Here is a 15253-nt window from a genome sequence, read left to right as displayed (position 1 = left end):
GAATTCTGGTTTCTGCAAATGAATATTATTATTTTTACGATGGAAAGTTATGCAGTTGTTTAAAATATTTTCTTTATCAATTTTTCATGATTTTTATAGTTTTTAAAGTACCCGAACTTGTGTCAAAAAACAAAAAAAAACACGCAATTAAACTGCATGGGGTCAATCTGCAGACCTGACCTAAAGTTATGGGGTTAATCTACAGGTTACTAGCATCCTGGATCCATGTGCCTGGCACACTCACAGCCCGGCTGCCAGGAAATTACCTTTTTTTTCCTCACAACAGTCTTTTAGATGTAGAGGCACGGCCTCAGTCACCACTCAGTACTTAGTGAACGGCAGCTCCAACCACACCCCAACACTGACTGACAGCCAGCTCTGTACTGGTAAACTGCTGAGCCGGCTGTTAGGCTAGTTTCACACTAGCGTTTTGCTGAGCTGCGGAGGGCTGTGGACTTCCTTCGTGAAGCCCCGCCCACGACGGCACCTCCGCCGCTCAGCTCCGCCTACATCCGCATGCGGCCTGCGTATGACTCACCCGTCAGGGCCGTGGGGTACTCGGTACCGGGTCCGTTACTTACAGGGACGTGTCACGGCAGCAGTGACCCGGTCCGTGGCCCTGGGCGCCCATGTATGTTAAAGGGATAGTCTTTAAAGGGATTCGTAAAATAATAAATGTTTGTGATGCCACCTGTGGTATTCGGTCAGGGATGACCAACGCTGCTTAAAGGGGTCCTCTGGGGTGATGTTATGGCAGCCAGATGGTACAACTTCCCACAGGTGAAGTAGGTTCCCAGGGCTCCCGGTAAATAGATGGAAGATGGTGAGTGGTAAGTAAAGAAAGGAGGACGCAGTTGTGCAGTCTTTTTACCTGGTTACTGATGTTAGCAGGCAGCCACAGTCCAGGGCACCAGATCACAGGTACAAGCAGGGTCCGGCCGAATTGGAAGCGAGTTCAGAGTTCAGCTTTATTAGGTGGAGTTAAAAGCCTTCCTCTTAGAGCGGTGTTGTTATAGTCCCTTACTGCCTATGGCGTCTTAGCAAGGTCCTCTCAGTTATATCTGTCCTTTAATGAAGTGGGACACAAACCCGTATGACGGGTGACTCGAGCCTTTTTACAGGGTCTCTATCACGACCCAGGCTCTGTGTCACTGTGTCTCCTGGGTGTTAGGGCGAACAGGTGATGTATAATCCAGCTGTAATGCCGGTTTCTGCTATGTGTCTTAGAGTCCCACAAAAGCCTCGGTTTTCCGGCTACCGGTGTCTGCGCTCAATCAGGGATGTAGCCCAGTCCCAGCTATTCTCCCCTGTTGTCACTCTCCTGTGCTTCGCTCTCCGGCACGTTAGCTAATGGCTGTTCTTCCTTCTGTATCTCGCCATCTAGGAGCTACAGCACTTCAGGCTGTACGGCCCCTTCCCTCGTCCTTCTGCCTCAGACTGCTCCAGTCTGCTGCCTGGCACCAACTGTCTAAATCTTCTCAACGGCCTAGCGACTAACTCCTCCTCCCGACCAGAGAGAGCAGCTCCCCTGAAGTCGGGTGTAGAGCTCCCCCTTCTGGCCTGGAGTCAGAACGGTGTTGTATCTGCTGATTACCTGTCAAAAAGGAATCTTCCATCGCTTCCAAGTGTGACATCACTCTCCCCGTGAGGAAAGCAATGCCACTGTAACAACCAGGACCCTGGGGCGTCACACGTACCTATCTTTAACATTAGGTACGCAGGTCGTGCGGATGTATGCAGATGCCTTCGACGCGGGTCGCCGCATAGTCAAAACGACGCATGCGGAGGCATTCGCGTACATGCGCACGACCTGCGTACCTAATGTTAAAGATAGGTACACAGGCCGCATGCGGACGTAGGTGGAGATGCGGCCGTGGGCAGGGCTTCACGGAGGAAGTCCGCAGCTCAGCAAAATGCTAGTGTGAAACTAGCCTTAGTCAGTCAGTGTGGGGACATGGTTACAGGTGTCACTCCATACATACTGAGAAGTCACTGAAGCCGCGCCGCCTCTATGAAAGCCGGAGGCTACCAGGAAGAATCAAGTTCATTTCCTCCCTGCAGCTGGGCTGTCAGTGCAGCAGCCACACAGCTTCACAACTCTAGTAACCTACAGATTAACCCTCCATCTGCAGGATGGTAGGTATGTGCGTCCTGGTCATGTGATGGACATGTACTGTCATTTTTACCAAAACTGCATCCAAGTGTCTTCTATGTACTGTTTATATAACATTTTTTTTTACTAATTGTTTATGACAATATTTTGGGAATAATATATTTTGTGTCTTACTATCTCCTTAGTTTTTTCTTTTTTGTTTCTAGATTGTAATATGTCAGAATAACATTAATGATCAGACAACCATGAACAGAATGCTCACACACGAGTTGATTCATGCTTATGATCACTGCCGCGCACAAGTTGACTTTTTAAGCAACATTCGCCATTTAGCCTGCACTGAGGTATGTTCATTTTCATTTTATAGTATTTCAGTAACTTTTTAGGAGCATGTTTTTTATTTTTTTTAAAACTAAAGCCTGATTGAGTAAAGTCTTAAACTAGAAAAAACATTCTTTAGGGAATTTACACCAAAAATGCAAATTCTATAGATTCGCAGAATGGATGGTGACTTACTGATCACTTGGGTCCGATCACAGGGCCCCCACTGAGTGAGATCAGTGCTCTGGAGCTGTGGTGTGCAGGCAGGACCATCGCTTTATTCAAGCTAGGAACTCCAAAGCTTCTTTTATAGACCTGCGGGGTCAGGCCAAAAGCCATTAGCAGGTTACTACATGCCATTCAGGACAGAAGATGACCTACAACTTAGCCATATTCATTCAAACTTGCTTTTTGTTTTTTTTTAATTCCTGACTGTAAATCCTATCACCTGTTTCCTGTCTGAGGGTCTATATTTCAAGCATGTGAATTGTCAAAATAATAAGAGACAATTTTTTTTTTCAGCTTTTATTTCTGTCATCACATTTCCACTGGCTCCATTTTTTTACATACGCATGGTTATTATTTAGTAATATTGTCTTTTAATCGTCTACCTTGGGTCACAGATTTTGGTCCGCCCCCCAACAAACATCTCACATTAAGTTGCACTTATTTTTGCCTAGTCATATGTATGCAGTGTAGTGTATGTGTTATTTACTCACCTGCCGCCACTTTCTGCATGATCCAGCACTGTTCTGCTTCTCTTCTCAGTGACTTTGCCGCTCTTCAGACTGTCCGGCTCACTCGATGTCCTAATGAGGGGGCCAGAAGTGTCTTTTACCCTAAGGGGCCTCGTTCTGACGCTCCATAGGCTTACACTGTAAAAGCCACTTCCAGGACTTGCATAGAGTGAGCCGGACAGTCTGAAGAGCGACAAAGTCACTGAGAAGAGAAGCGGAATGGCGTTGGATTCCAGTGAAGGTGACGGTAGGGGAGTATATTAACGCACACTACATTACATGAATATATGTTTAGGTAATAAAAAGTTAATGTAAGGGCTTTTTTAATCAATTAAATTACTACAGTGGCTTGCAAAAGTATTCACCCCTTTGACATTTTTTGTGTTTTGCTACCTCACAACCTGGAATTTCACTTTTTTTGAGGGTTTGCATCAGTTCATGTAAGGAACATACCTACAGCTGTGAGAATTTGGTTTTCTTGTTATTGTGAAGCAAACAACAAATAGGACAAAATAACTGAAAACGTCAGTGTGCATAACTATTTCACCCTTGTAAAGTCAGTACTTTGTAGATCCTCCTATTTTCAGTTGCAAGTCGCTTTGGATAAGTCTCTGAGCTTTCCACATCTTGCCACTGGGATTTGTGCCCATTCCTCAAGGCGAAAGTGCTCCAGTTTCATTTTCTGGAATTTTCTAAGCTACATAAAGGCAGAGTCAGCTTGGAGTCTGTAATCTTCTGTCCTACCTGAATTTTTAATTAGCGGGTTATAAATAAAAACTTTTCAATTGTGCTTTAGATCCGAGCTGCGAGTCTTAGTGGAGATTGCTCCCTTGGCAATGAAATGTTGCGGTACAAATTTGGAGTAAAGCAGCATCATCAGGTATGTAAAGAAACTCTGCCCCTCCTCCACTCAGAGATCATTGTGATATGTTCATCTTCATTGGTGGCTCAGCAACAGCCAAAACATATTTTGGAAATGCCTGACAGCTCTGCTGCTATGAATGAACATGCTTCATAAACACAGAGTTTCTTTTGATGATAAAGCGATCTGGTTTCAAATAGACAATTGAATTTTTTTTTTTTTTTTTTTTTTTTTTAACCCCTTCATGACCTTGCCGTTTTTTGCAATTCTGACCAGTGTCCCTTTATGAGGTAATAACTCAGGAACACTTCAACGGATCCTAGCGATTCTGAGATTGTTTTTTCGTGACATATTGGGCTTCATGTTAGTGGTAAATTTAGGTCGATAATTTCTGAGTTTATTTGTGAAAAAAATGGAAATTTGGCAAAAAATGTGAAAATTTCGCAATTTTCACATTTTGAATTTTTATTCTGTTAAACCAGAGAGTTATGTGACACAAAATAGTTAATAAATAACGTTTCCCACATGTCTACTTTACATCAGCACAATTTTGGAAACAATTTTTTTTTTTTGCTAGGAAGTTATAAGGGTTAAAATTTTACCAGTGATTTCTCATTTTTACAACAAAATTTACAAAACCATTTTTTTTAGGGACCACCTCACATTTGAAGTCATTTTGAGGGTTCTATATGGCTGAAAATACCCAAAAGTGACACCATTCTAAAAACTGCACCCCTCAAGGTGCTCAAAACCACATTCAAGAAGTTTATTAACCCTTCAGGTGTTTCACAGCAGCAGAAGCAACATGGAAGTAAAAAATGAACATTTAACTTTTTAGTCACAAAAATGATCTTTTAGCAACAATTTTTTTTATTTTCCCAGCGGTAAAAGGAGAAACTGGACCACGGACGTTGTTGTCCAATTTGTCCTGAGTACGCTGATACCTCATATGTGGGGGTAAACCACTGTTTGGGCGCACGGCAGGGCTCGGAAGGGAAGGAGCGCCATTTGACTTTTTGAATGAAAAATTGGCTCCAATCTTTAGCGGACACCATGTCACGTTTGGAGAGCCCCCGTGTGCCTAAACATTGGAGCTCCCCCACAAGTGACCCCATTTTGGAAACTAGACCCCCCAAGGAACTTATCTAGAAGCATAGTGAGCACTTTAAACCCCCAGGTGCTTCACAAATTGATCCGTAAAAATGAAAAAGTACTTTTTTTCACAAAAAAATTATTTTAGCCTCAATTTTTTCATTTTCACATGGGCAACAGGATAAAATGGATCCTAAAATTTGTTGGGCAATTTCTCCTGAGTATGCCGATACCTCATATGTGGGGGTAAACCACTGTTTGGGTGCACGGCAAGGCTCGGAAGGGGAGGCGTGCCATTTGACTTTTTGAATGGAAAATTAGCTCCAATCGTTAGCGGACACCATGTCGCGTTTGGAGAGCCCCTGTGTGCCTAAACATTGGAGCTCCCCTACAAGTGACCCCATTTTGGAAACTAGACCCCCCAAGGAACTTGTCTAGAAGCATAGTGAGCACTTTAAACCCCCAGGTGCTTCACAAATTGATCCGTAAAAATGAAAAAGTACTTTTTTTCACAAAAAAATTATTTTAGCCTCAATTTTTTTCATTTTCACATGGGCAACAGGATAAAATGGATCCTAAATTTTGTTGGGCAATTTCTCCTGAGTACACCAATACCTCACATGTGGGGGTAAACCACTGTTTGGGCACATGGTAAGGCTCGGAAGGGAAGGAGCGCCATTTGACTTTTTGAATGAAAAATGTTCTTCATCGTTAGCGGACACCATGTCGCGTTTGGAGAGCCCCTGTGTGCCTAAACATTGGAGCTCCCCTACAAGTGACCCCATTTTGGAAACTAGACCCCCCAAGGAACTTATCTAGATGCATAGTGAGCACTTACAACCCCCAGGTGCTTCACAGAAGTTTATAACGCAGAGCCGTGAAAATAAAAAAATAATTTTTCTTTCCTCAAAAATGATTTTTAGCCCAGAATTTTTTATTTTCCCAAGGATAATAGGAGAAATTGGACCCCAAATGTTGTTGTCCAGTTTGTCCTGAGTACGATGATACCCCATATGTGGGGGTAAACCACTGTTTGGGCGCACGGCAGGGCTCGGAAGGGAAGGCACGCCATTTGGCTTTTTGAATGGAAAATTAGCTCCAATCATTAGCGGACACCATGTCGCGTTTGGAGAGCCCCTGTGTGCCTAAACATTGGAGCTCCAGCACAAGTGACCCCATTTTGGAAACTAGACCTCCCAAGGAACTAATCTAGATGTGTGGTGAGCACTTTGAACTCCCAAGTGCTTCACAGAAGTTTATAACGCAGAGCCATGAAAATAAAAAATAATTTTTCTTTTCTCAAAAATGATTTTTTTAGCCCACAATTTTTTATTTTCCCAAGGGTAACAGGAGAAATTGGACCCCAAAAGTTGTTGTCCAGTTTCTCCTGAGTACACTGATACCCCATATGTGGGGGTAAACCATTGTTTTGGCACACGTCGGGGTTCGGAAGGGAAGTAGTGACGTTTTGAAATGCAGACTTTGATGGAATGCTCTGCGGGCATCAGGTTGCGTTTGCAGAGCCCCTGATGTGCCTAAACAGTAGGAACTCCCCACAAGTGACTCCATTTTGGAAACTAGACCCCCAAGGGAACTTATCTAGATGTGTGGTGAGCACTTTGAACCCCCAAGTGCTTCACAGAAGTTTATAACGCAGAGCCGTGAAAATAAAAAATCATTTTTCTTTCCTCAAAAAAGATGTTTTAGCAAGCAATTTTTTATTTTCACAAGGGTAACAGGAGAATTTGGACCCCAATATTTGTTGCCCAGTTTGTTGTGAGTACGCTGATACCCCATATGTGGGGGTAAACCACTGTTTGGGCACACGTCAGGGCTCGGAAGGGAAGTAGTGACATTTGAAATGCAGACTTTGATGGAATGGTCTGCGGGCGTCACATTGCATTTGCAGAGCCCCTGATGTGCCTAAACAGTAGAAACACCCCACAAGTGACCCCATTTTGGAAACTAGACCCCCAAGGAACTAATCTAGATGTGTGGTGAGCACTTTCAACCCCCAAGTGCTTCACAGAAGTTTATAACGCAGAGCCGTGAAAATAAAAAATAATTGTTCTTTCCTCAAAAATTATGTTTTAGCAAGTAATTTTTTATTTTTGCAAGGGTAACAGGAGAAATTGGACCCCAACAGTTGTTGCCCAGTTTATCCTGAGTACGCTGGTACCCCAAATGTGGGGGTAAACCACTGTTTGGGCGCACGTCGGGGCTTGGAAGGGCGGGAGCACCATTTGACTTTTTGAACGCAAGATTGGCTGGAATCAATGGTGGCGCCATGTTGCGTTTGGAGACCCCTGATGTGCCTAAACAGTGGAAACCCCTCAATTCTAACTTCAACACTAACCCCAACACACCCCTAATCCTAATCCCAACTGTAGCCATAACCCTAATCACAACCCTAACCCCAACACACCCCTAACCACAACCCTAACCGCAACACACCCGTAACCCTAATTCCAACCCTAATCCTAACCCTAATCCCAACCGTAACCCTAATCCCAACCCTAACCACAACTGTAACCCCAACACACCCCTAACCCTATCCGTAACCCTAACCACAAGCCTAATCTTAACCCTATTTCAAACCCTAGCCCTAATTCCAACCCTAACCCTAAGGCTATGTGCCCACGTTGCGGATTCGTGTGAGATTTTTCCGCACAATTTTTGAAAAATCTGCAGGTAAAAGGCACTGCGTTTTACCTGCGGATTTACAGCAGATTTCCAGTGTTTTTTTGTGCGGATTTCACCTGCGGATTCCTATTGAGGAACAGGTGTAAAACGCTGCGGAATCCGCACAAAGAATTGACATGCTGCGGAAAATACAACGCAGCGTTTCTGCACGGAATTTTCCGCACCATGGGCACAGCGGATTTGGTTTTCCTTAGGTGTACATGGTACTGTAAACCTGATGGAAAACTGCTACGAATCTGCAGTGGCCAATCCGCTGCGGATCCGCGGCCAATCCGCTGCGGATCCGCGGCCAATCCGCTGCCAATCCGCTGTGGATCCGCGGCCAATCCGCTGCGGATCCGCGGCCGATCCGCTGCGGATGCGCGGCCGATCCGCTGCGGATCCGCGGCCGATCCGTGGCCGATCCGCTCTGTGTGCACATGCCATAACCCTACCCCTAACCCTACCCGTAACCCTAACCCTACCCCTACTGGTGATAAAGGGGGGGGGGGTTATTTATTATTTTTTTTTATTTTGATCGCTGTGATAGAACCTACCACAGCGATCAAAATGTACTTGTAAGGAATCTGCCGCACTGAGCATGCGCCCGCCATTTTGGAAGATGGCGGCGCCCAGCGAGGAGACGTACGGACACCGGGAGGATTGGTAAGTATGAAGGGGTGGTGGGGGGGTGGATCGGAGCACAGGGGGGGTGATCGGAGCACAGGGGGGGTGGATCTGAGCAAGGAGGGAGCGGACAGGAGGACGGGGGAGCCGGCAGGCGGACGGAGGGGACCGGACCCCATAACGGAGGACTGGGGGGGCGATCGGTGGGTGTGGGGGGGGTCACTTCAGTATTTCCAGCCATGGCCGATGATATTGCAGCATCGGCCATGGCTGGATTGTAATATTTCACCAGTTTTTTAGGTGAAATATTACAAATCGCTCTGATTGGCAGTTTCACTTTCAACAGCCAATCAGAGCGATCGTAGCCACGGGGGGGTGAAGCCACCCCCCCTGGGCTGAAGTACCACTCCCCCTCTCCCTGCAGATCGGGTAAAATAGGAGTTAACCCCTTCACCCGATCTGCAGGGACGCGATCATTCCATGACGCCACATAGGCGTCATGGGTCGGGAAGGGGTTAATATACAGTATATAAAATTCTGCTCACATTTCTTATATATTTGCAATATTTCAATCAAAACATTGTACCCAGATTACCGTATATATTCGTATACATGTCGACCTGAGTATAAGCCGAGGCAACTCATTATGCGTCAAAAAACTGGGAAACCTTATTGACTCGAATATAATCCTGGTATGCATTGTCCCCTCATCCCCATCCTTGTCTGCATGACTCCTTATTCCCATCCTTATATGCATGACTCCTTATTCCCATCCTTGTCTGCATGGCTGCTTTATTCCCATCCTTGTCTGCATGGCTCCTTATCCCCATCCTTGTTTGCATGGCTCCTCATTCCCATCCTTTTATGCATGGCTCCTTATCCCCGTCCTTGTATGCATGGCTCCTTATTCTCATCATTGTCTGCATGGCTCCTTATTCCCATCCTTGTCTGCATAGCTCCTTATTCCCATCCTTGTCTGCATGGCTCCTTATTCCCATCCTTGTCTGCATGGCTCCTTATTCCCATCCTTGTATGTATGGCCTCCATGAGAAAAGCATAAAAAAAAATCCTACTTACCTTCCCTATGCGCCCTCTCAGCATTTCGATCCGGTGCTAGCAGCTCCTGCGGCCGGGCGATCACGCGTCCCCGCTCATTAAAGGGCCACTGTCACCCCCTCCAGCCGTTATAAACTAAAAGAGCCACCTTGTGCAGCAGTAATGCTGCATTTTAACAAGGTGGCTCTTTTAGTTTTTGGTGCATGTATTCCCAAAATAAAGCGTATTATAACTTCTCCAAAATACCTGTCTTTCCCCAGGGAGGCAGGTCCTCACCCCCCTGCTTGAAACGCCACACTGCCGTCACTCAAATCTTCAGGGGCGCCGCCCCCTCCGCGGTGTTTTCGCATGAAATCCGGCACCTGCGCTGTGTAGTACTGTCTGGTGCAGGCGCAGTGAGCTTTGGCCGTCTGACGTCACAGCCCGGCTTGCAGACGGCGCCTGTGCACCCAGTGCGGCCACCCACCTTGGTAATCCCAGCCCCGCAGTGTGTTATGCATTATGGATTTCATGCGAAAACAGCGCGGTGGGGGCGGCGCCCCTGAACATTTGAGTGACGGCAGTGTGGCGTTTCAAGCAGGGGGGTGAGGACCTGCCTCCCTGGCGAAAGACAGGTATTTTGGAGAAGTTGTAAAACGTTTTATTTTGGGAATACATGCACCAAAAACTAAAAGAGCCACCTTGTTAGAATGCAGCATTACTGCTGCACAAGGTGGCTCTTTTAGTTTATAACAGCTGGAGGGGGTGACAGTGGCCCTTTAAGGTAATTAATATTCCCTCTCTCCACGCTTATTGGAGTGGAGAGAGGTGAACATTCATTACCTTAATGAGCGGGCACCCGTGAGCCCGGCAGCTGCTGGAAGCCGGCGGCTGTGGCTGTAATTGTGTAAGCGCTATAAAAGAAATGAATATTCATTGCAATTACAAGTACAGTGAATACTAATTTATCTTTAGCAGCGGGCACAGGCTTTAGCCGCAGCCATCAACTTATGCCTCCTGTGACCCGCCGCTCCTCCTCTGTAAACTGGGACAATGACTCATGTACAAGCCGAGGGGGACATTTTCAGCACAAAAAATGTGCTGAAAAACTCTGCTTATACGCAAGTATATATGGTAGTTTTGTGTAATATATCCATAGATACATAACATAGTACTATACACCAGTCGACAGGTGGCAAGTTTTACTTTTATTTTCATTGTATGCCGTGGGATTGCAGTATATAGTCAAAATGAAGGGCTTCACAAATGTACCAAGATAGCGACACCCAATGATCGCATCACGGTTTATGGGCGGAGGCTATGGGCCCTGGACACCACTTAAACATCATAGGGTTATTTAAGGCTGCTTTCACACTAGCGTCGATACGGGGCCGTCGCGCTGCGTCGGCCCGATGTACCGACGCATACTATGAAATAAATGCCTGACGTGGGCAGCGAAAGTAGTCTTACGACGCTTCCGCTGCCCCATTGCAAGGTCCGGGGAGGAGGGGAGCGGAGTTTCAGCCGCGCATGCGTGGTCGAAAATGGCAGTCTCGACGCACAAATAAACGTTACATGTAACTTTTTTTGTGGCGGCGGTCCGTCAGAACACGACGCAACCGTCGTACGACGGTTGCGATGTGTGGCAATGCGTCGGTAATGTTAGTCCAAGGGGAAAAAACGCATCCTGCGGGCGACTTAACAGGATGCGTTTTTTTTCTCCTAAACGACGCATTGCGACGTACAGCCAAAAACACTAGTGTGAAAGTAGCCTTAGGTGTAAAATGGCTACAAGGCGGATGCAGGATATTTATATCCTACTCCCAGGTCACATTTAGTGCTCAATGACCACCTTAAATACAAAACCCAAACATCGATGGCAGAGTTGCATCATCTTTGTGTTTGTTCTCATCATTTCAACCCTCTTGGATTTGTTCCCCGTTTTTCTTTCTTCTGTGTATAATTTGCTAAAATTAATGGTGTCATTCATAACGAAATCTCGTCCTGCAAGAAGCAAGGTTTCATATGGCTATGTCAACGGGAGAAGTAAAATGTTATTGAAAAATGTGTAAGAAAAAATAAAAGCAGAGGTTAATGGTCTCACAAATTTAAGTTTTGTGACAAGGACTCCTCATGGTGCTGGAGAGTATGTACTCCTTAGTTATGAGGACTGTGTGGAGTAAGGTCTGTGCAACCTTAGCCGAGTCAACCTATAAGACCTATAAGGTCTCTTGCACGGAGAAATAAAACTGTTGAGTTGAGTACTAGCTCTGGTCCTTTAAAACCATACTCCAGACTTTAAAGGGGCTGTCCACTATTAGGACAACCCCTTCTTGATCTAAATGTTTGGTGCCAATAAAAGAAAAAAAAGCTTATACTTGCCTCCCATGCCAGCGCTGTTCCAGTGCTCCAGTGTTCCGTTCCCGGGGCTCTCGTGGTTGGTGTGTCACTTGAGCCTGGTGCCAGTCAGCGCTGGCATCACTGGTCCTACCCTTGGACTTATTGAACATCAAGATGAAGTCAGAACTGCTGCTCCTCTATCACTTACTCTGGATGTACAATTCGTGTGAAGGCAGGGCCAGTGACGCCAGCGCTGATTGGGCGCCAAGCTCACGTGTGATAACAACCGCACGTGAGCCCCGGGAACGTGAGTACCGACACCGACGGCACGGAAGGTGAGTGTAAGCATTTTATTTTATCAGCACCAAACATTTAGATCAAGAAGGGGTTGTCCTAGTAGTGATCAATCCCTTTAAGGGAGTTTTTCTGTTGCTTTTGGAGCAAAAACTTGCAGGTTCTGCTCCTAAACCTCTCCAAATAGACTGTGCACATACCCTGACTTTTCTTACAATGCTGCAGAACATGAAGAACCCAGGAGACGACAGCCCTTACTATTGTGGTTGGTATCTGCTATTCTCATCTGTCATATTACAGCTTCAAGATATTGCTACCAATCAAAGATAACTGTAGAGAACGATTCTTTTGTGTTTTAGCTTTTCTGCCTTGTATTAATATTTCATGCACGGGTGAGTAACCTAAGACTTGTATTTATTTCTCTAATAGACATGTGTGCGAGACCGAGCCGTTCGCTCCATTGTGGCTGCAAGGAAGTTTAGTCAAGAGACTGCAGAGAAGGCAGTGGATGAAGTGTTTGATTCATGTTTTAATGACCGAGAACCCTTTGGTCGCATTCCTCATAACACAGCTGAAGCAAATATGGCATACAAGGAGTTTAGAAATCGTGGAAGATATTATGCGAATATATGAAATAAAAAACATTAATCCTCCAGGTGTCTAATGCTATACAGTAGAACCTGTAGCTGAGGACACAGCTTTCTACAGTCGCCCTTTGTAAGGGTCTGTGCACACAATTTTTTTTTCCTATTTCTTTTTTTTGTAGCCTCCTAATTACAGTGCCTAGTTTTGGAGTGTTTTACATCAATAAACGTTTTAAAGTAAAGGAGACATGTACTTCCCTCCTTTTTTTTCTCACCTGCCATTTTTGAAAACCTAAAGTGGAGGAAAAACGCTCAAAGGACTGAACATGTGAACAGCAGATTATGATTTGTATCATTCGTTTTTTCTTTCGTCTTCCCCCTGTAGGTTTATACGAGGAATTCCTGCTCTTCTGTCTCTGATGTTCAGAAACAGCATGGAGAACACTATGCGGCTGTGAATCCAGCTATGGGATTAGCAAAAGCAGATAACTGGAAGCTGCAGCACTATCTGCCTGTGTCTCTGCCACTGATTGTTTTCTGACTGCTCCTCCCTTGTCTTGTCAGCCCATCTAGCACAAGGTGATGAGTTAAGTGATGAAGTAATGAAGTGGCTCATAAATGGAAAAAGAAGCATTTTTCTTGGATATGATATTGGTGTTCTCTATTATTGGGTACTACTGATTTATGGAAAGTTTGTTGAAAGGCCCGCGACCATTTTAGTTGTTGCAGCTGACTTGTGTTTTCAGTGTCCTCACCATGTTGAAAGAAGCTCCACTCACTACAAGATAATTCTACTGTGTAGCCCTAAGCTTAAGAGTTTTATAAGAATCAGTTGGTTTTCAGAAAACACTTATTACTGTGTCATTTGTAGAAAAACTAAATTAAATATGCTTAGTAGTCATTAAACATATGATCAGCGTAGGAAGCAGCGCTACGGTGGTGTTAAAGTACGTTCTTATGTGGTGAAAACCCAGCAGATTTTCCACTGTGATTTCTCTGGGCAGAAAATCCTCTATATAGCAGACCTCATTCAGACATTTTTTCACATACAAGAACATTTTTACAGAATTTCATCAGGGATTTCAGTCAGTTTTATCCGAATTTGATCCGAGTGTCATCAGTTTTTATCGTACGTGAAAAAAAAGAATAGGATAGAGAAACGTTTTTTCTATCTAAGCGAATGAAAATTGAGGCCGCCACCACGGGCTGTCTGATTTTCTTTTACTTGCATTGCTAACTAAGAGCCTACATTTGGATGAAAATTGGACATGTAACTGCGATTTTGCACGTATCTCTCAGCCCACGGAAAATCACTCTTATAGGTACGAGTGCTGTGCGTGAAAAACATGAATAGCGCTTGTATGCAAATAACGGGTGTGTGATTGAAGTTTTACATGATTAGCACCATTGTATTTTCTCATTCCCCCATGACTGCACCACGGAGAGAGGGGATCCGCCCTCAGGGACAGGAAACCAACAGGTGAAAAAGGTGGTACCTCTCTCCCGCATCAGTTCGTTTCCTATCCCTGATGGGGAACCTACAGCAACGAACATACCTTGGATCGTCGTGGGATGCCGGGGACTGACCAGTCTGATCCAGGCAGCGGGGGTTCCATGCCTCTGCTGGGGCGTTTTGTTTTTTTTTCTCCTTCCCCGAAGCGCCATCGCCAGGGTCGGTGGACATTGAAGGTGTGCAGGGAGAGGCAGTGAAGAACATGACCAGAGTCTGCCTCTCCCGAAAGGATCATAAGCCAGGCGGTTAAGTGACAGCGGTCACTTGGGGAGACCACCACCGGAACATCCACATGGGGCATGCCGGCGTCAGGGTGGCGGCTGCTGCCTCAATTTACACGCCGCCGGACCAGCCACTCTAGAGGGTAACAGCGGTTATCTCACCGCATATCCTCGGGGCCTCCGGAAGGTATGACGGCAGGACACCGGTACACGTGCGAGACAAACCCCCCTATGACGCGAGCGGCGCAAAGCACTATTGGGAAAACATGCACGAGGGGTGTTCCCAGAGTTAGCGCGGTTCGTCACTCGGAAATCAGTGATCCCACAGCGCTGCGTCTCCTGAGGGGGGAGGGGGCCTGGAGAGTCTAAAGCCCTAAATGGCAGGGAAACAGCGCCCAGACCGCTATGAGTGATCAGGAGCAGAACCTGCAGGTGCAGTCCCATAAGCATGACCAGAGGCAGCACCCCCAGCGACAACAGCGTAAGGGAGACACTTCTTCCCAGCAGCGCAGCAGCAGCGGTCATTCAGGGTCTCAACTCAGCAGAGGCTCTGACAAAACCGCACGGCCAGAAGTGGATCCAGTTGTGGAGATAATCCCTAGGCCAGAGACTGTACCTCTCTAACTACAGGAGGGTGAGTGATCTTCGTGAAAGTCCACCCTTTAATTAGGGTTTATGTCTTTTCTAGGGGAAGAAAAAGAAATGCATAGCTAAGTCCAAACATAGGACATGTGCAGTATGCACAGAAGAGCTGCCTACCACGCGGGGGAAAAAGCTCCACTCTGCATGCATGGAACAAACAATCCAAGAAGAGTCCCCGAATTTTGCATCA

At 45.9% G+C, this 15253-nt stretch overlaps 1 protein-coding gene across 3 annotated transcripts in view; it reads left to right on the top strand.

Annotated features, from left to right (window-relative positions):
• The window catches only part of LOC143776222 (mitochondrial inner membrane protease ATP23 homolog), a 31146-nt gene extending 17526 nt beyond the window's left edge, over positions 1-13620 (top strand). For 2 of the 3 annotated variants that reach the window (XM_077265381.1, XM_077265382.1), the window contains exons 4-6: positions 2320-2457; positions 3968-4051; positions 12533-13619. In XM_077265381.1, coding sequence (XP_077121496.1) covers positions 2320-2457; positions 3968-4051; positions 12533-12736 — 426 coding nt within the window. In that variant the 3' untranslated portion in view covers positions 12737-13619. Of the gene's footprint in view, positions 1-2319; positions 2458-3967; positions 4052-12532 lie in introns of all 3 variants that reach the window. The other variant, XM_077265380.1, reaches the window with a different exon arrangement.
• Positions 13621-15253: the final 1633 nt, after the last annotated feature.

The sequence above is a fragment of the Ranitomeya variabilis genome, chromosome 5, assembly GCF_051348905.1.
Source record: "Ranitomeya variabilis isolate aRanVar5 chromosome 5, aRanVar5.hap1, whole genome shotgun sequence".
NCBI lineage: Eukaryota > Metazoa > Chordata > Amphibia > Anura > Dendrobatidae > Ranitomeya > Ranitomeya variabilis.
Note: the sequence above shows the minus strand (reverse complement) of the source record. Positions and strands in the feature narration are given on the sequence as shown.